General features: G+C 40.0%; 1 protein-coding gene across 1 annotated transcript in view; it reads left to right on the plus strand.

Annotated features, from left to right (window-relative positions):
• LOC149435300 (dual specificity protein phosphatase CDC14B-like) overlaps positions 1 to 21,216 on the plus strand; it is a 56,661-nt gene that overhangs the window by 15,192 nt on the left and 20,253 nt on the right. The window contains exons 2-8 of the mRNA XM_089662810.1: positions 7,877 to 7,967; positions 11,448 to 11,523; positions 12,899 to 12,991; positions 15,344 to 15,420; positions 18,231 to 18,297; positions 20,327 to 20,389; positions 20,516 to 20,603. Coding sequence (XP_089518936.1) covers positions 7,877 to 7,967; positions 11,448 to 11,523; positions 12,899 to 12,991; positions 15,344 to 15,420; positions 18,231 to 18,297; positions 20,327 to 20,389; positions 20,516 to 20,603 — 555 coding nt within the window. The remainder of the gene's footprint in view (positions 1 to 7,876; positions 7,968 to 11,447; positions 11,524 to 12,898; positions 12,992 to 15,343; positions 15,421 to 18,230; positions 18,298 to 20,326; positions 20,390 to 20,515; positions 20,604 to 21,216) is intronic.

The raw sequence follows: 21,216 nt of genomic DNA on the forward strand, positions 1-21,216 counted from the left end.
TCTCTCTCTGCACTTCCGTTCTCTCTCTGCACTTCCGTTCTCTCTCTGCACTTCCGTTCTCTCTCTGCACTTCCGTTCTCTCTCTGCACTTCCGTTCTCTCTCTGCACTTCCGTTCTCTCTCTGCACTTCCGTTCTCTCTCTGCACTTCCGTTCTCTCTCTGCACTTCCGTTCTCTCTCTGCACTTCCGTTCTCTCTCTGCACTTCCGTTCTCTCTCTGCACTTCCGTTCTCTCCCTGACACCTTTGGTACTTTCACTACTGAAGCAGACTTTTTCACATCAGGGAATAACTAAGGAAGTTAGTCTGCCAAGAGATAACCATATATATGATTTTAGTCTCCGCCTATTATTTTTTTTTTTCAAGGGCTTATGTAACTGTTTCTCACCTTTTTAAAAATCTCCTGTGACTGCAGTGTATGGGAAATGTATGCCTACAAAGTTTTTGACTGTTACATCTTATGGTGAATTCTCTATAAGGTAGCCTGTATTCTTTGGCGACTTTGCCACTCACACTTTTCTTTTTGTTGTTGTTTTGGAGCTACTTTGCCGTGTCTTGTGCAGAGCACAATGAAATCTCAGGGCTATTGTGGAATTCTGCAATGTCATAAAGCTCTTAGTCGCAAGTCATGGGTCCTTCAGTGGGATAAGACCCTAAAACACAAAGATAAAAACACCAAAGAATGGCAAAGAATAAAACTTACTATTCTGAAATAGCCTTCTAAGCCCTGATCTGAATCTTGTTGCACATCTATGGAAACCGCAAGAGCCCCCTTCGACCCTGAGATTGTTGGAGCAGTTTTCTCTAAAGAGTGGGCCAAACTATCTTTTGGCAGTTGCAGAAAGGCTGATTGAGAGCCACAGAAATCTCTTGTTGCAGTGATTTGCCTTAAGGGTTGTGAAACAAAATATTAGGTTAGGGGTCCTATCATTTGTTTTTGTTTTCTTGTGTGGTGTTTTTTATTCTAAAGCAAAATCTGATTTTTAATAAACATTGAGGGATGGTAATTACTTGTAGGTTTCAAGCCATTTCAGGGAAATTGTGGGTTACTTTTCCCATATGTATACAGTATAACATGCATGCAATGAATTTTTCCAGATGTTTAATCTTTCATAATAACCTAACTTGCCAAATAGCCTTAGTTTACTGTTGTAGATATTGCCAAATGATACATGGGAATGAAAACTCCACTTCTGCTTCAGTGAACGGAAAGCCAGCCTATATCTGTTCATTGGGGCAGAAAACCTTGGGTATAACCCTGAATACAAATAATAGCGAGTTGGGATCTGTAAGGTTTGGTTTTTTTTCTCTCTCCAGTCTGTCTTGGCTACAAAAGGAAAATGTGATCTTGTGTAGATTACAATGCTTTCATTCAGGAGAAAAGCTAAATAACACTAGAGTGATGAACAAATATTTGTACAGCACTTTTTCTGTGATAGTGTGACTATGGAAGTTGTCACAGGCATTGAAGGTACACACACGGCCTGATTGAGTGGCAGTAATGGGCATTAGTACACTCCACTGTACTTGCATGGATTTTCTCCAAGCATTTTGTCTTCTCTCGCAAGCTGAAATACTTTTTTTTTTTTTTTTTTTTTTTTTTTTTTTTTTAAATTGCTTTTTTAAATTTGCCTGTAATTCATTTTGCACTGAAACCTGATTAGCAGAGTACAATCAGAATTGCTTGATGATTTTGTAGCCAAACTGATCAACATTCCAAGAGACTGAGTTCATCTTCTGCCATCATTTTGTGCCCTTACATGGTCAGATTGTTACTTAATTGCAAGAGAAATGTTCTGATAATGTGACTGTTCATGCCTGTGCATGGGTACTTCTTAGGGTAGTGACATACTTAATATTTTCTGGGGATCGGTGTTCCTATGACTGGTTGCATGTACAGCGCCATTTGCATCATGAGTCTATTCACCGACTGTAAGCAGTCGCTGAACTGGACGTGGGAAAATGCAGCTCTAAAAACACATCCTGACCCATTTTATAACTGCTGCTTGTTCTTTTACGTGTGCTGAAAAGATTGTGATGTATGGCTGTCACAACTTTGCATATGGGGGGGGAAAAAATTCTATCTGCTAAAATCTTTTTTTTGGCTGCAGGCAGTCAAGTGTGTGTGTGGTTGTGTGTGTGTGGTTGTGTGTGTGTGTGGTTGTGTGTGTGTGTGGTTGTGTGTGTGTGTGGTTGTGTGTGTGTGTGGTTGTGTGTGTGTGTGGTTGTGTGTGTGTGTGGTTGTGTGTGTGTGTGGTTGTGTGTGTGTGTGGTTGTGTGTGTGTGTGGTTGTGTGTGTGGTTGTGTGTGTGTGTGGTTGTGTGTGTGTGTGGTTGTGTGTGTGTGTGGTTGTGTGTGTGTGTGGTTGTGTGTGTGTGTGGTTGTGTGTGTGTGGTTGTGTGTGTGTGTGTTTTTTGTTTTTTTTGTGTGGTGTGTTTTTTTTGTGTGGTGTGTTTTTGTTTGGTTTTTTTTAAATACAAACGGAAAAACGTTTTTGCCTCAAACGCCGGTTTGCCAGCGTTAGATAATTTTTCCTGGCAAAAAACCTCCTTGAAACCTATTAGTTCTTTGGGGGGGTTCCCCTGCTAAAACAAAAAAAAAAAAAAAAGCTGATTAAAGCCTGTGTCTGCATTGACACATATGATAACCCGCTAGGGAGTTTACTGGCTGTAGAAAAAAATGCCAGAAGCCAAAAACACCCAGTGTGCATGAGGCCTTAAACTATTCTAAAGGTTTAAATTTTGTGTGTGGGTTTTTTGTTTTTGTTTTTTTGTAAAATAACATGTCTATACTTACCAGTTGTGTGCAGTGGTTTTGCACAGAGCAGCCTGGATCCTCCTTTTCGGGTCCCCCGCAGGCTTTCCGGGCTCCTCCTGTCTGTCGGGTGCCCCCACAGCAAGTGGCTTGCTATGGGGGCACCCGCTGCTCTATGTGTCCCATTCTCACATGAAGCTGTGGCTCGGCCCCACCCCCTCTCTCCTCATTGGCTCGTTGGCTGTGATTGACAGCACTTGCTGTCTCAGCCAATGAGGAGGCAGAGAGCTGGGATAGCCACAGCTGTTATTCACATTGTTAGATTGCGATGAGGCTCAGGTAAGTGTTGAGGGGGCTGGGGGCACTGCTGCACACAGAGTAGTGTTGTGTTTTTTTTTTTGTTTTTTTTTTGTTTTGTTTTTTTTACCTTCCTGCATTCTATGCAGGAAGGTAAAAAAAACCTTTTAACGTTTAAGTCCTCATGCACACTGGACATTTTTACAGCTGCTGTTTTTTTTGGCTTCTGGTATTTTTTTTTTTTTTTTTTCTACAGCCAGTAAACTCCCCAGCATGTTATCCTATGTGTTTATGCACACATGGGCTTTAATTGGCATTTTTTGATAGGAGCGTTTTTCTGGCTGGAAAAAAAACAGAACTGTAAAAATGCTGATAAAAGCTAAAAAACGCGGCTATCCAGCGTTTTTGTACCTGAAGATTTTGTGGGAGCTGATCACGTGATGTGGTAAAAGGCCAATCACAGCGGCCTTTTACCACGCGGTCAGCCGTGTCCAATGACCTGCTGATCACCTGGAAATGCAGTTGCCGGCTCTCGGCTGCACTTTCCTCACGCTGTCAGATCGTGAGGAAAGTACTGCCAAGAACCGGCAGTTGTCAGAGCAGGGATAGGCACCGATCATCAGTGCCCTGATGATCGGTGCCCAGCAGTGCCACCAAGCATTGCACCCACCTGTGCCCAGCAGTGCGCCCACCTGTGCCACCCACCTGTGCCCATCAATGCAGTGCTACCAGTCAGTGCCCAGCGGTTGTGCCAGTCAGTGCTGTCTTATCAGTACCCATCATCAGTGCCGCCTATCCGTGACACCTCATTAGTGCTGCCTATCAACGCACATCAGTGCTGCCTCATCAACGCACATCAGTGAAGGAGAAAAATTACCTGTTTTGAAAAATTTTATAATAGAAACAAAGAATTTTTTTTTTTTTCAAATTTATTGCACTGTTTTTGTTTATAGCGCAAAAAGTAAAGCGCTCAGTGGCGATTAAATACCACCAAAAGAAAGCTCTATTTGTGAGAAAAAAATTATCAAAATTTCATATGGGTACAATCTTGCATGACCGCGCAATTGTCAAAGTGTGACAGCGCTGAAAGCTGAAAATTGGCCTGGTAAAGAAGGGGGTATAAGTGCCTGGTAGGCAAGTGGTTAATAGACATAAAACCATAATTTAACTCTTAGTGGGATCATGGAGTTCCTTTAATGGAACTGAGAACTGTAGTTTGAGTAATAAGTTTCACTGTTTGCTCTCTATTACTGCACACTGCTACTCGCATGTCTCCAATGGATTGAAGCGGCTGAATTTCAAAGCGAAGGGGTTAAGTAAACAATTGTTTTCAGAGACGCACAGTAAAGCAAAAGTCTAGGCAAATCGTTAAATACACAGTGGAAATACATATGTTTACTATTTCACTTGTTGAAACATTGGTAACGATGCACAGCCAAGCTTGTGAATTACGCACATTTTCCACACTGCATATGGGACACAGGGCACGAATAGGCCCTGATTAAACCTAAAAACAAAAATATAATTTATTGCTCTTACATGTTGTTGTGGCTGCATTAGATTTATTTATTTTTTTTAGGCCTTTCCCCTTTTTATTTTCATATAGTGGTTGTTTTTTTTTTTTCTTTACAATTACACTTCTGTCCTTTTCATATCTACACTAATTACTCCATATCTATGGAGGCAGCCTTGGTTTGTTCTTCGCTACGTGATCTTTCTCTGCTTCCGATTGAACAGTGAGTCGGCATAATCACCTATGTCCAGTGAGCAGGGACTTATCCTGGGAAGTGGTTGCATTGGTGAAAGAACTGGTAAAGATAAAGTCTTGACTAGCAGTGCTGCTGCATGTGTCATAGAATTGGTTAAAATGACAAATCCTCTGGTAGGTGAAAGTATCATATATTTTGAGCACATATTTAACAGCTTTCTTGGAAATTCATGTTCTTTTTAAACCTGTTGCATAGGTAATGCCATTTCGGACCTGTTTGTGAAAATGCTAGGGAACTGGCTGTACTGCTGACACTTTGGTTTTATGTAGTATCTGAGTCACTGACCCAAAATGTGCATTCAGAAGTCCTGTCCTCATACTTACAGGTCAGTGCCTTTTTTATGTACAGAAGCGGTCAGCATTGCAGTCATTTTCAGCTGGCAGTAGCATCCATTGCGTTTCTCCCATGCCCAGTTTCCTATTTTTAACCATCTTTCTCATCAAATTTAAATATAATTCAAGTGGCATTAAAGGTTTGGCTTTAAAAAAAGAAACCTATCATACTTGCCTGCTCCGTGCTGTGGTTTTGCACAGAGCAGCCCCAATTCTTCTTGTCCCCTCCAGCACTCTTGGCTCCTCGCCCTTGATCAGTGCCCCAAATAGCAAATAGCTTGCTATGGGGGCACTAGTGCATGCTCGCTCGAGCCCAGCTCTATGCGTCCGTAAAAACAGTCATGGCTTGGTCCTGCCTCCCACTCTCCTCATTCGTTCATTGCTGGAATTGACAGCAGTGGGAGCCAATGGCTCCCGCTGCTGTCTCAGCCAATGAGTCTTGAGACAGCTGAGGCTCTCATGCACATCACTGGTTTGAGAGTGGGCATAGAATGCATGGAGATAAAAAAAAAAATATCTATCTCTATCTTTTGCCTTTTACAGCCACTTTCATTTCATTTCATTAGAGCTGAATGGCATTTTTTTTTTTTCTTGCATTGGAAATTGCAGCATAGATGAATGGCAAACCGTTTTATGAATGAGAACTGATTTACTGTTGTGGGGTTTGGCAATCGTCCAGAGGATCTTCAGTCTTTCTTTGGGCCGCTACACTATTGCATGGTTTGTGGTTCCTAGGGCTTGTAATAAAAAAGTTACTTTGTATAACTTAACTGTTCAGTGAGAAAATGTACAATACATGCAGGTGGGAGGCTTGCGAGCTTGTGACCTGTACAAACTTTGTTACTTGATAACAAACATGTTTAGCAGTATACTGGATTGTTTATTTTAGGTACTTGTATAGCACTGTCAATATATATATATATATATATATATATATATATATATATTATTTTTTTGTGCATTCACATCAGTCCCTAACCCTCAAGGGGCGTACAATCTAAGGTCCCTAACCTACATTCATACATACACATACTAGGTCCTATTTAGACAGGATCCAATTATCCTAACAACATGTCTTAGGATTGTGGGAAGAAACAGCAGTATCTGGCGGAAACCCACGCAAACTCCAGGCAGGTGGTGCCGTGGTTGGGATTCGAACCAATAACCCTAGTGCTGCCACGTGGAAGTGCTAACCATTTAGCCATTGTGCTGCCCTATTCTAAAATGAATTATTTAAATTACAACTGCAGTGCATTTAGCGTGGCTTATTACTGTTGGGTGCTCTCGCTCCTTGTCCATGCCGTATTGTTCCTGGAATTTAGGCGTGTACATAGGTGTGTCTGCTTGATACTATTTATAGTCCTGCCATGTACTGCACTTCTATGTTCTGTTTTGCTGAAGTATAATCGTTGGTGTGCAGTGATTGGGAAATACCAATGCCTTTGTTATGTAATGCTCGAGGTTAATATTATACTTGTCTGTCTTCTTCCTGTGGGGTGTTTTTTTTTTTTTTTTTTTTTTTTTTTTTTTTTTGTTTAATATGGTAGGACATTTGATGTCCTATCTATAGTGTCAGATTATGTGGTTACAAACTCTTATTAACCCTTTTTTCTGCCAGAGCCACATTTGTGCTTTTTGCACACGTTTTTACAAAAAAAAAAAATTTTTGCCCTGAAGATTACATAAAACCCCCAAAACCTTACATTGTTTCTGAAAGCAGACACCATAGAGAATAAAATGGTGGTAGAACCATTTTTTTTATGAAACACGATCTAACCACAAAGGAAAAACAAAACAAAAAATCAGTATAAAACAGGATTAAATGACTATTAAGGAACTTGGGGTACCAGTACAAAAAAACCAATACCATTCGGTATCTGTTAAACATTTTATTTTTGCAGTAGAACTACAGGCATACTTTTTTATTTATTTATATCTATCTCTTTTTCTTTTTTGCTCCATACATTGACCAGGCATAAGCTGATCATACACTAGACACATTTTGGCCTGTGATGGCTTCTGATGAAGCAGTCAAAATTTTGCTTAGTGGGTAGCCGTGTTGGCCACCTCCTACCTGATGTCCTTCAATTGAAAATTGTCAGCTGAACAGTGGCTGCACCCAGTTACATGGAGCCACTGTTCTGGTATTTTGAAAGCCAGAGGGACTGACAAAAGCACAACAAGGGATTATCATCCATTAGCTCAGCATAGTGTGTGTGTGTGTGTGTGTGTGTGTGTGTACGGCTAGCTGTACATCTTCCCATCTATGCATTTTTCAGCCACTGCATTTTTGGAATGGTTCAGGGATATATATATATATTTTTTTTTATAATGCAAGTGTGTGTGTGTGATGTTTGCCAATAGGAAAGCACTGATTTTGATGTTACTTTGGATGGGTGCAACTTCATGAGACGTTGATCTGTCAATTGACTTTTCAATGGGCTTATTGGAAAATATACCTTCCATCAGTGAATACAGCCAATGGACTGCAGTGCCGCCTAATGTGCTCTAACGGTGGGAGAGTCCTGCTGTCACAATACAGAGATACAGCGGGAAAGATTTTCTTATTCGCCTTTTACTTTGTGGATGGGGGAATCGGCTTTGTTTTTTGTGTTTCCTTTTGACTGGCTAGCAAAAAGAACCCTGAATAATGCATGGCCAGCTTTAGAGACAGATGCTTGTTAAGGAATTGTTTTCTAAGACAGTATGATTTTGTTTCCCCACAGATCGGCTGTATTTTTCCATCCTGTGCTGTAAACCAAAGACCTCACCAAGCACACATTACTTCTCCACCGACGATGAACTTCTGTATGAAAAGTAAGTGCACTTCTTTTGTGTGATTTTTGCACATAGGGCAGCCCATTGAAGTAGGTGGCCCTGAAAGCAATGCACATAAATGTGCATGCACTGTCACACTTGCTTAGGTGTGAACAGAGCCTAAGGCCTCATGTACACTGGACATTATAAAAATGCCAGTAGCGTCAGTTGTAGAATGCTGCATTCAAAACTTTTTTGTTGCGGGTTGGTTTTTTTTTATATATTTTTTTTTTTTTTTTTTTTTTTTTGTGTTTTTTGCATTTGGCTTTTTTTGTGTTTTTCAGACTTTTGATAAAAGTGCTTGCGCCTTTTATCAAAATTTATACTCCCACAAATACTTCAGGCTCAAACTCTTAAACGCCGGATAGCCATGTTTTTACTATTTTAAAGCTTTTATCAGTGTTAGAGCATTTTTACAGCTAAAAAAAAACGCAGATTTTTTTAGCTGTAAAAATGCTCAACACTGATAAAATGTGAGCATGGACAAATAGGATAACATGCTGGGGAGATTGCTTTGCTGTAGAAAAAAAACCGCCAAAAGCTAAAAACAGCCGCTGTAAAAAACGTCAAGTGTGCAAGAAGCCTTAACCTCTCCCAACATCATGATGCTCAGAGCACTCTGGTATACAAATGAAGTTGATGAGGGGTCTGGCACATCCCAAGCTTTAGAGCCCACATTGACAGCTTGTAAGGTATAGGAGAGAGCAGGCCACACACCATGGTTACATGGAGGAAGCACTCTCACATCTGATCTGAGTATCTTACCATAACATTGCACTCTTGTCATTTCTGTATGGCACAAAGGGGTGAGTTTACTAAAGGGACAATTCACCTCATTCACTATGCTCTGGGACAAATTACTTGTAAAGTGCAACTTCCCCAGCAAAGTGAACAGATTTGCCTTTAGTAAGTCCAGTGACACCATCATTGTAAAGGATAAGGTATGCTTGTAACATTATACTGCATACTGTTTAATAAGCTGTGCCCAGCACGTTCCATGTAGCATTGACTACTGGTGTTTGTTTTATGTGTTTGCTTTTAGACTATTGTGTTGGCTACAGACTTGCGTTCTTAATTTTCACTGTTCCTTATTTGCCATTGACTGAGTGCATTACATTGGCAGCTCTGATGAACGAAGTATTACATCTGGATTACTGATTACGCTGTCATGTTAGTTTTACAAATGCTTTAATCTGAGGTGATTTCTACTTGACACATAGTCATGTCAAAGGAAGAGAGATGTGTGTTTCTGTTGTTGCGCATTAAGGACTCTTATTCATGCTCTGTGCATTTTCAAACGTGTTTTACACATGTGACGTATGCACTTTTTTCTGGAGTTTGCACCAAAGATGCAGCAGGAAGTATTTTTTAAATTATTCATTAAAGCAGACCTTCAGTAAAGTGTCTTATCCTCTTCCCCAAACACTATGAATTTTTTTTTATTTTTTTCCCTGATCACTTGGGGAGAGAGAATTAAGGAACTGTTTCCTCCAGCCTGTAGCAGACTAATGGCCTATTTTAGCCTAGCCATGGTTACTAGATGGGGCTTAAGGGATGTCCTTTTTTAAAGTGTATGTATAGCCAAAACTTTTTTTTTTTTTTTTTTGCTGGAGTAAGAATAGGGAAGGATTACAACCACTGTCAATGTTCTTCTTGTGATTTGAAGAAACACACTCTAAATTTGTTGGTGACCACCATCATGAGACAGAAGTTGATGGGAAATGCAGTTTTTTTTTTTTTTTGTTTTGTTTTGTTTTGTTTTTTTCAGTTGACATTGGTAAAAGAGGATAAGTAAAATATTTCACTGGGGGCCTTTTTTATCCTGGTTATGACTGCCAACTATACACTTATGACTTTTTAAAACCTTCATTAACCTTGCAGCAGAAAATACTTTGCATGCATAACTTTGTGCATGTACGCTTAATTCTCAGTTCTGATGTCAGACAAATTATTCATAGTTCTTGTCAAGTTAACTGATGCACGCTGACCCTCCTAAACTTGGTCTGGGCACTTAAAGTATAACTAAAGGCAAAACTTTTTGGTTTGGTTTTTGGACAGAGTGGAGAGGGATTAGAACACCTATTAGATTTTTATTGCTGTCGGTGCCGCCATTAGGAAGATTCATCCTCATTGCCTTGTTTACCACTATCATTAAAAGTGAAAGGTACCAAATTTTGGGTTGTCCCAAGAAAAGTAATAGAGGGGTAATTTTGGGGACACTAGCTCTGGTGACCTGGGGGTCCCTAAGGAGTTCCCCCTAATTTGCTGAAATTTTTTCTCTTCCTGTTTTGGCTATAGGACAAGGAAGTAAAGGTAAATATCCCCAATGAAGAAAACGTTTTGCCTAGATCGTTCTACTTAAAGCTTTTAAAAAGCCACAAAAGGAGTAATAACACAAATCTTTTTGAAAAACTATACTGTTGCTATATAATGACATGCCAGGAAATCATACAGACTTGTAACATTACTGTAGGCCCGCTTTAAAGTGGCACTTCACTCTCTTAATCAACATTGACTATTTTTAATCCTTATGCTGCTATTTATAGTAAACAGATGGGAAAGTAGATTACATTTACTTTGTGTGTTTTTTAAACTTTTTTTTTTTTTTCTCCATTTCTTCAGTTACTTCCTGGTTTCCAGACCTAGGCAAATGATGTTATACATCCCAGGGATTTTTGGGGAGTACAGGAGGGCTTTCAGCTAAGCACACCCTCCTGCCTGATCTAAGGGCAGATGGCCTCCAGATTCCAAGAAGTAAATTCATCTGCCCTTAAGATGGCTTTCCAGAAATGCTAGAGGGGCGTTTTTTGGTTTGTGCTGCTGAGATGCAGATGTAGTTCTGGTAGTTCTGCTTCAAGTTACTGCATGTTAGAGGGCAGCATTGAGGCAGAACTAGAGGCAAAACTTCTTTTTTTTTTTTTTTTTTTTTTTTTTAAATTTTGGATAGAGTAAAGGAGGGTTATAACTCCCAGTCAGTTGTGTGGTTTTTTTTTTTTTTGTTTTCTTTTTTCGCCATCTGTGCCCCATTTGAGGAGATTTCCCTTCACTTCCAGTCCCAAATGGGAAGTGAGAGGAAATCCCTGCAAAGTAAGGGAATTCACCAAAAATATCGTCCCTATTGGATGATTTCCCTCTATTTGTTTTGAGGACAACCCAAAATATAATAAGATTTTTCTTTTACTGTCACTTTCAATGACAATCGTAAACGGGACATATTATAGCTCGTGGATCTCTTTAATGAAGATGCAGACTGCAAAAAAAACTGACAGGTGTTCTAATCCATCTCCATTCAATCCAAAACCTAAAAAAAAAAAAAAAAAAAAAAAGATTTATAGTGGTCATATAAAATGTTGATTTAGGAAAAAACAGGCCTACTAATCTGCTTTTTGTGATCCAGTGTGGTAAACTATTTTATAACCACTGTTCATGCTATAACTATTTAATATTGTTTTTTTTTTTTCTTTTTTTTTTTTTCTCTAGCTTCTATGCGGACTTTGGACCACTTAACTTGGCCATGCTGTATAAATACTGCTGTAAGCTAAACAAGAAAATGAAGGTGGGTTTTGTTGCAAGCTTGGTAGAACAAAAAATAGTAATAGAACAATAGTCAGCACTGTTCTGGTGGAGTCTTCGAGTCTTTGAGCCATTGCTGACTTTTTTTTTTCTCTTTACCATCCCACATATTGAGCCATGTGGGATGGTAAGCAGTCTAGGAATTTAAAATATTTAGTATTGGATACTTTACATTTCCATCTGACTCTTGTTTGTGTTTTTTTTGTTTTTTTGGGGGGTTTTTTGCTTTTGTTTTGTTTTTTTGTGATTACAGTTGCTGTCAACTTATCACTGGGTAATACTACTACCTGTAAAATTTTCATATAGATTGTTAATGTTACTGAAGGCATATTGATTACTACGTCTAATGCTTGCTATCAGGTTTTAGCCACAATTCTATCTAAGACAGAATCATTAGCAGTGTTTGGGCTCATGCACACAAGCATAGTTTGCTGCATACAGATCCATAATTCATAATCTGAACACATTAGTGTTGTACTGTACACTGTGGGCCCATGCACACTGCTTAATTTTGGTCCATAGCATTCAAGAACATATATTACAATTTTTTTACATGGTTGTGCCACCACCATAACAAAGTACATGTAGTACTTTGTCCCATGTAGCTTCCTAAGTCTAGTTATGAAGTCCGATCTCCCCTTGGAAGTAGATGGATCCATCAAATGTGCAGCTTGTCTCAACTCAAAGCACTTTTCTGAGATAAGGACTGCAGAGGTAGAGAGGGTTTGTCAACTTAATGTCTACATTCCTCTTGCTGCAGCTGATCCCAAGAAGGTGCTTTAAGTTGTCCAAAGATGGATCAAAATTTGGACAGTTCAGCAGGGACTGGCCAAATTTCTATCAGTGTGTTGACACAGTGGTTGCACAGATGTCAGTCTGTCGACTGACTTATATACAACTGTCCTGGAAAACTTCCCTCCCATCAACCCCCTGCTATGGTCTGCTGCGCTGATCTGTGTATTTTTGAAGGAAGGGAAGCTTTCCAACTTCAGACTACAATGACATGGCAGGGAGTATTCCCCAACCATCTTGAATATGTGAATGGGAGAAATGGGTCAGTGTTTTTTTTTTTTTTTTTTTTTCAGTCCTCTGGTTGAATGAAAATTATAATGACCTATCTATGGCCAGCTTTACTGTGTTATGGGGAAATACCTGGATATCTAATATCATAGAGAAGCACTCTTTTTTGTTAAGGGGGAAATAGTTGGAATAAATTGTGGATAGGGAAGGAAAGACTTCTGGGGCAAAAAAGATAGAATAGCATGCCTTTACCTCCTTCCTTTTTTACTAGAGTTTGCATTTCATGATCTGCTGGCAAAGCTGTTGTCATTCTCCTAAATTATATTTTTGTTTTTTAGTCCTTTTCTTTGACAAAGAAGAAGATTGTTCATTACACCAACAACGATCAGAAAAAACAAGCCAACGCTGCCTTTTTAATAGGAAGTTATGCTGTAAGTCCTTTGATTTACCACACCATGATGACTGCAGTAGGGATTCAAAGCTTATAAGATAACTTTGCTGAAAGTTAAAGGTTTTAAACTGTAGCAACCAGGCAGGTTTTTGTTTTTTTTCCAATTGGTAGCTAGAACATGCTTGCATGGCATTAATATTAACAGTACACAAAAAGGGTTGATTGGATGTCTGGCAGTGTAAACCTTGAAGACAGTTTGTCAGAATGGGGCATTGGACAAGGTAGCAGCTTTGGGTGCCATATATTTTGTTTGACTATAAGCATTGCCAAAGATGTAGGGAAGGTCCCTGTTTTGAATTTTCTATTGACATGGCCATCCCTATGAGATGCCAACTGCCTGAAGTGATAGGCAAGTGCACAGCTTTGACCAATTGTGCAATCTCCCTAGTTTATTCCAGGAGCATCAAGATTGTAGCTGGGCCCCCTGGACATCAATCGGGCTCTTGGCACCTCCTAAGGTTGCCTTGTGGATGATCCTGCTCTGGTAAACCTTATGAAATCAGCAGACGGTTGAACATCCTTTAATAATAACACAAAAATTGCATTATATATAAATTATACAGTTGAATTGAAGCAGTATATTTAAAAAATTTAAGAGTACACATTAAAGTGCCACTAAGGCAAAATAAAAAAAATTACATACTGTATATAAAACAGCTTGTCACTAGCGTTAAAGAAACAGTCTTTTTTTTGTGGAGCTCCCCCCCCCCCCCCCCCCCCCCCCGTAACTTACCTATTGATCCTGCTGTTGTTTTTTAACTTCCTTTTATAACTCACCACACTCTGCAGGAAAAGTAGAAGGTAGAGAAGTAAGATAAAGTATTTAACACTGGCAGGAGTGCTTACAATGGTCAACTTTTTATGTTCAACCTTTATCTGCAAAGGAAATAAAATTGTTACAATAACTGCTTAAGTGTTAGCTGGAATTATGCTTTAATTTTTAAGTCACATATGTAAAGACGATCTAAATCTACTAGTCCTTCATAACAATACCATCTCCGGGTAGTGCTGCTGTCCAAAGGTGTCTCCATTGCGCCTCTATAGATAAAAGAGATCCTCTAACATAGGATGTGTTTTGGACAGACCTGCAAATGAAGATAAAGGAAAAAAAAAAATAAAAACAGAAAACTAATGCAGCGACAACCTCTAAGGGTTGGTAAACTACAATACATTACATTTTTGTTTGAGTTTAGATATGTTATAAGATTTGATTAGAGAGCTCCCTGCTCCCAGACTCTTCACAACCTGGCCTGCTGAAGACCATCCCAGTGTCCATCAGATTTGGTGCTCTGTACCTCCAAACTGTACATTTTATATAATCTGCCTGATATATGGAATGATTTAAAATGGCTACTACCATTTTCTCTATCCTTGGCTCTGTGCATGCACAGAAATTCAAATAGGAGTGCAGAACTTTAAAGCTGAGCATCTCATAGCTGGCATTGTTCTGCCCTGAACAGGGCAGACAGTGAGTTAGATTTTATAGAAGTTCGCTTTTAGAATTAACTTTTTTGCTGCTTGGGCTTTGGAACTAATTTTAAAGTGCTTTTAGAATGTATTGGCTATTTAATGGGTTATCTGCTCTGTTCATTTATTGTGATATCAATAAGGTACTGAAATAAAGTATGCCCACTCCAAGTAGTGTGTCCTGTGTAATGCATGTGGTTGAATGACGGGCTTGGAAATCTCAGATTCACACTCCGTTTAAATATTTGATAGGAACGCTCAGAAAAGGCTCTTTAACCTGTTCGCCCATGCCAAGTGGTTTTGGAAAAATTGGTAAGGCTGCACAGAGCAGGTCTAGTTAGCCATTTTTATGCTTTTCTATGTGCCCTAAACTAAATGAACAATTCTCCCTTGCAGTGCCGATGCAGCCACATTGCAAGGGAAAATTGTAAAGGATAAGTTCACCTTGTTTCGGGTGTAACATGTTCCCGCTCCTGCAGGTCTCACTCCCCCCCTTTTCTGTGAGGATGCTGGTGAGAACCCTTGTATTTCATTGATTCTTCCTGGACTGAGTAATTTCCTGCCCATATTCGCAGTATGGACAGACTGCTACACTGACAGTATGCAGGAGCCAGCAATTTGCCATTCATGGGTTGAATGCTTTCCTGGCTTCTGAGAGAAAAAGAAATAGAAAATACCCATTATTATTTTTTTTTTTTTTTTTTTTTTTTTTATGTGCATTTATTTATTTATTTATTTTTCAACAGTGAACTTATCTTTTAAAGTTTCCCGGGGTTGGACACTAAAATGGTGATAAGCTGTAGTAAGCTTTTGGGCAGCTTTTGTGATTTATTAATTTTTTTTTTTTTTTTTCCTAATTCTCCAGATAATATACTTGAAGAAACTCCCTGAGGAAATGTACAGAATTTTACAGTTGGGAAATGTTACTTATCTTCCATTTAGGTAAAATATATCTTTTAAAAGTCAAATATGTTATTGCTAATTATCCCATGAATTGGAGAATTGAAAACCTTCATGGACTCTGCCCTCTGTGCTTTAAGGATACTTTCAGTGAAATGTAACAATTTTAATGTGGACATGGATATAGGAATACAACCAACCCAACCAGGGCTTTCTTGTCGTGACATTGATTTTGTACAGAACCTCACCTTGCAGTACTTTTTTGTGTCTTCTTACCAGGTGTTCTGCAAACACCTAGGCCTAATTCACAAAGGCAGTTTGGTTTGTACAGCATAAAATCCCATCGGTGTTGGGCACCCGGAGGACACAGGCGCAGTATACAACCTGCTGCCGACAATAAGATTTTATCTAGTGCTCAGTACAACAGCTCACTTCACTTTATAGTTTGAGACATCCATGAGTCAGCAAGGGAATAAGATTTGAACAGTTCCATTGCGGACAATAGGATTTGATTTGTCCAATCGCATGACAGTTTGCACTGGTGTGAACTGGGGCTTGGGTTCATTGTGCAGGGAGATGTCAACATGGCAAAATAGAAGAACAAAAGGATCAATGTTATCAGTAGGCCCAGAACTAAGCACAGGACCTCCCAAGTAATGGCGGTATGTGCGGCCGCTCTCTGTGTGTCCATACAGTACAACTCAGCCCAAGGCATGAGAAAGGGTGGCCAGCAACATGGTTTGAGGGCTTCATCCCCTTTTCAAGCCTTGACCTCCTGGGCATACTGATCAAATCAGTCCTTTTTGTTCTGTCTTGCCATGTTGACTTCTCTCACTGCATGATGAATCTAATAGTCTACCTTCCTGATGCTGATACTATTGTTTATAAATTGTTACAAGTCTTTTAATCTCTACGCCCTGCTACTCTGTTCCCTTTTTCATGAGCCTGCTGCCAGAAGCCTGTCCACATCTATCACAGGCTGAAAGACATGGAGACTTTACTCTAAACGCAGTACTTATTATGTATGTAGTGCCATACTGTTCAGGGACATAATCCCCAAACACTGAATTCCTTCATTTGGGGCACATGTACCTGGACAGGAGTACTTCTCAGAACAGAGTACAACCATTTGCTGTGTATTTCAGCCTGTCTCAGGTGTTGGCAGGCTGCTTGCAGTAGCTAGTATGCTGCATCTATGTCTCGCTATGCCAGGTTTTTTACGCTGAAAAGGCTTAAAGTTGAGCTTTAAGTAAAAAAAAAAAAAAAGAAAAAAAAAGGGGAACAGGCAGTATTGTTAATGTGGCAGAAACAGATTGCGTCTCTTCTACATAAAGCCCCTTTCCAACGGGCAACCTGGTCAGATTTCCCTGTCTGTTTTTCAGGCAGACCTAATCTGACCATCTATTGCCCTCTATGGAGCAGTGGATGTTAACGGACATGTGTTTTTTTTTTGTTTTTTTTTTGTTTGTTTTTTTTTTGTTTTTTAGAGGGTCGGATCAAATGCAGGTGGGTGTAAACAGACGGATGGGGGTTTGTTCCCAATTCAACACTCGGATGTAAACAGACAGGCGGTCTGTTTACATTCGGCCACCCATAGAGGAAAGGAGTCTGTGTCTGCTCCTCATAAGTGAAGCGGACACAGACCTGTCATCCGCCTGCTCAGTGGGGATCAGTAGGCAGATCCCTAGCTAAGTGGGCTGATTCATTGACTGAGTCCGCCAATGTGAAAGGGGCCTTAAAGTTTCTTCCACTGTACATGCGTAGCTTAGTGCACAGTTTAGGCCCAGCTAGGTTAACTGATGTCATCTCGGCCCTGACAATTTAAAGTGGCCAGAGATCAGTACCTGGAAGCTGCCTGGCTGAAGATGACCGCTGTTGGCAGGAAGGTTCGGGACAGCACTGTGCTGGAGTGAATGGAAGTTAGTGTTAACAGCCGTGTGCATAAGACAGTAGTCCCATGCCTATGAACAGTCCATGGTTTCCCAAATCCAGCCATCAGCATTTCGTTGCTGTCTAATTGCGTATACTATTGAGTCATCTATATATAGTTTTTATTATTCCTTTTTATGTAACTTTTTTATAAGGTGGTTGCACAAAATCTATTCATGTTCTAGGGTTTTTGTTTTTCTGTGTTTCACATCCGGTACTGTTCATCCATTTGGCAAATGCTCTTGCTGAAAAATGCGTATCAGAAATATTTTGAAATGCACAATTCTAAAACTCGTATTCACAAAAGCCCTGTGTAAGTGGTGCCCCATCTAACTGCAGGGGTTTGTGGTCCTGGCTTTTCTCCACTCCATCCAATACTTAAAGTGGCTCTACAGGCTGGAGGTGTTTAAAAATAACAAACAAAAAAAAAAAAACATTCCTTGCATTAAGGTAAAAAGTGTCCCCCCAGTTGTATCAGATACACACTGCCATAAAGATTTACCTTTATTAAAGTCCTGTCTCGATCCAGCTCTGTGCTCATCTGCATGTTTAGTATTTTAGGAAAAAAAAATAACCTTCACAAGCATGGTAAAAGAAAAAAAAAAGTTTTTATATTTGAATTGAAATTCGATGAATACTGTTGGTTGGTGTTTTTGTGTTTTTTGTTTTCTTCTTCCTTTTTTTTTTTTTTCTGCACAGGTTACCTACTGCAGAGTTAGCAGTGTGCTTTTTATGTACTGACATTTCATGGCACTATTGTTTCTTAAATCAATACTGTCTTTTTAATTTATGCTTTGCAATGTTCAATCGTTTTTACTATAATTTTTATTTTTTTTTGTAAAACCAGATGGGCAGGGTAAAACTATTTGCTGCATAGCAGTAGTCTGTTATTGAAGACCTAACATGATTGCTTTTTGTTGCAGGGATGCCTCGTTTGGTACCTGTAGTTTTCATCTAACTCTTCTTGACTGTTTCCATGCTGTGCACAAGGTGAGGTGTCAAAGAAATCCCATGCCTTATGTTGAAAAGAGCTACAGGAAGGATGGGAGAAAAGAACAGTAAAAAATACACAAGTAAAGTCTAATGAACCTATAGACAGTTATGGATAGCGCTTGCTGATCTGTTGGGTACAGGCTTGGTTTATTTAACATTACATGGCTTACAGTTAATTAGCTCTTGCTTTGATTGTGTGACTGTAAAGCCCTTTTTTAGAGGTGTCTATATATTCAGAAACTTTTCACAACCGGTCCGATCTAGCATCAGTTTGATCTGTTAGGTCGGCAAAATGTTTTGGTAATTATCCTGCAGATAAAAACTAGAAAAAAATCATTGGATCATTTCACACAGGTGGCAAAGGGGTGGTAAAAACAAGCGGCTGATCTGCATTTTTTACTGCCACCCCTGACTACCCACTTAAATCCTGACATTGCACCCAGGTGGTGTATTATACATGGCGCAGCTGAGATGCTTTGCTTCATGGCAATGGCAATTTTAACTCTGTAGAGTTTGACAGGCGGCCCTTGCGATTTGAGTTGTGACATTTCAATACAAAAACCCCCCTTTTGGGATTAAAAAAAAAAAAAACCAAGGCATTAATTAGGAGGCAGAATCGCTTCCTGACTATCTGGCAGCTACTGCCCTACAGAAAGCATTCAGCTGTGCATCTAGCCACTTGCCTGATATTTAATTGCAAACTCCATCTTTGTTTAGAAAAAAAAAAATGCAAATATACAGTATTTGCAGGTAAAAAATAGTGTGCATCATGCTGCTATTTTTCTTTTTTTGCAAATAAGGCTTTGAAGCATCGCATCCATGATCAGTGGGTCGTGGGTGCAATGCCAGGCTCCTGCAGACTTTCTTCAGCTCCCTGCCCATACTGGGGTACAGACTGTTACTGAGCTGGAGGAAGTGTCAATGGTCTGAGTGCCGTGACCACCACACTTGTTTTTCATTGATAACTAGTCCATCTGCAATGGTGGTAGACTTGTAGTTCATTTATTTACTGCTCTCTGAATTCATGGCATGTCTGTTTTGGGCATAGCATGCACAGCCACACAAATTTCAAAAGTGAAAGTGGCTGCAGGTGAGAAGAACCTCTGCATACTGTCATTGGAGGAGGTTGGCAGTGGCATTTGCATCATGTTACATTTAATACCTTAAATATGGGTGTTACATGGTGCAAAAAGTGGCGTTGGCCTTAAGAATAGTCATTAAACTGGTGAAAGATCTGTAAAGAAAAAAGCTAAATTAACCATTTGCCGCCCGCCCTATGGCCAAACGGCGGCCGGCAAATGTCATCACCGTTCCGGGTGGACGCCATATGACGTCCTCCCGCACATGCGCAGATCGCGCTCCTGCAGAGCCGCGCAGGTGGAAAGCTTTACTTTCTTCATTCACTGTGTGCACTGCTAGTGATATGGAGTCGTGTTAGAGCTTAGTGAGCTTCAAAGAAGAATTGTTGGTGCCCGCTTAGCTGGTGCCTCTGTGACTGAAGTTGCCAATTTGACATGTCACAAGGTACAGTATCAAATGTTGACAGCATATACTATTTCCCGGAAAACGTCTGATAAACATAAGCATAGTCAACTGACCGAAAGGACATTGCGCAGGATTCTGACCCAAAATAAGAAAACTGCTGCAAAAGTGACTAAAGAGCTCAATCTCAGTCCCATGAAGACTGAGATTGAGCTCTGCAGTCACTTTTGCAGCAGCTATTTTTATGCGCACCCCCCCTGTTTAATATTTTACACCTGGTCTGTGCAGAGAAAATACTTTTCACTCTAGATTAGCCTTTCTCAACTTTTGTACCCAGGAGGGACCCTTGAAATTTCCCAGTCTAGGGAAAACCCTTCTAAAAGCAATTGAGAAAGTGCACCTTACATTAATGATCATTAGGGTGAATTCTTTGTATGGATTAAAAATGGCTAAAATCTCATTGGTGGCACAATTTTGTTTTTCGTATGTTAGTTGTTTTTAATATACTCCCTTTTTTTTTTTGTTTGTTTTTTTTTTTTTGTAGGCTTTACAGTATCAGTTCTTTGATTTTAGAAATTTCGATCTGAACGAATACCAGCATTATGAGGTAAGACTCCCACAATTTCTATGGAAAGTGCCCTGGCTGGTCATCAGCCTTCCTGTAATTAAATTAAACTGTAAAAGCAGGAGACGCTCTTGTGTTTTAAGCTGATAATGTTATTTTTTTTCTCAGAGGGCTGAAAATGGAGATTTCAACTGGATAATCCCAGAGAAATTTCTAGCTTTTAGTGGACCCCATCAAAAGAGCAAAATGGAAAATGGTATGTAATAAAATGAAGAAAATGCTATATGTAAAAACAGGATTGGTGTTTTACACCAATAAAGAAACACCATGGAAAGGGTTTGTTTCAGGTTAACAACCAGCCCAAAAATGGTGTGCATCTCCTGGCCTGCCAGTCAGTGATTTTTGCTTTAAAACAGAAATGTTTAAAGCAACAGAGTTGTTTTAAAACAAACCAAAGTAAAAGAAAAATTGCTTATAAAAAATGACTTGATGCAACACGCGTTCCGTGCAGGAGGCGGGGCTGTCCACCATCCCGCAGGTAGCGAGACTTGGTGGCTATGATCATTCCGGTCTGCACGTTGTGGTCCTCTGGTGGTTATGGAGGAGTCATGTGTTGGTGACCACCGCCATTGGAGGCGGCATTGACTAGCTCTGGCAAGTGGCACTGCGGCCCCGTCCTCTGCGACATGGACTCTCCGGGGGGTATTGGTCCTGCGGAGTTTCTGGGGGGCAAGCTTCCATGGGGCTGTGAAAAGAGTTCAGAGTGATTCTTTGCCCAGGAGAGGTGCACACTGTGGGGCTTTGCCTGGACTCCAGTGGGTCCCTGGACACTGGGTTGGGCTCCCCTCTGGGGTAGGAGGGGGGGGGGG

The sequence above is a fragment of the Staurois parvus genome, unplaced genomic scaffold (assembly GCF_062004578.1).
Source record: "Staurois parvus isolate SC_StPar_1 unplaced genomic scaffold, SC_StPar_1.0 ptg001555l, whole genome shotgun sequence".
Taxonomy (NCBI): domain Eukaryota; kingdom Metazoa; phylum Chordata; class Amphibia; order Anura; family Ranidae; genus Staurois; species Staurois parvus.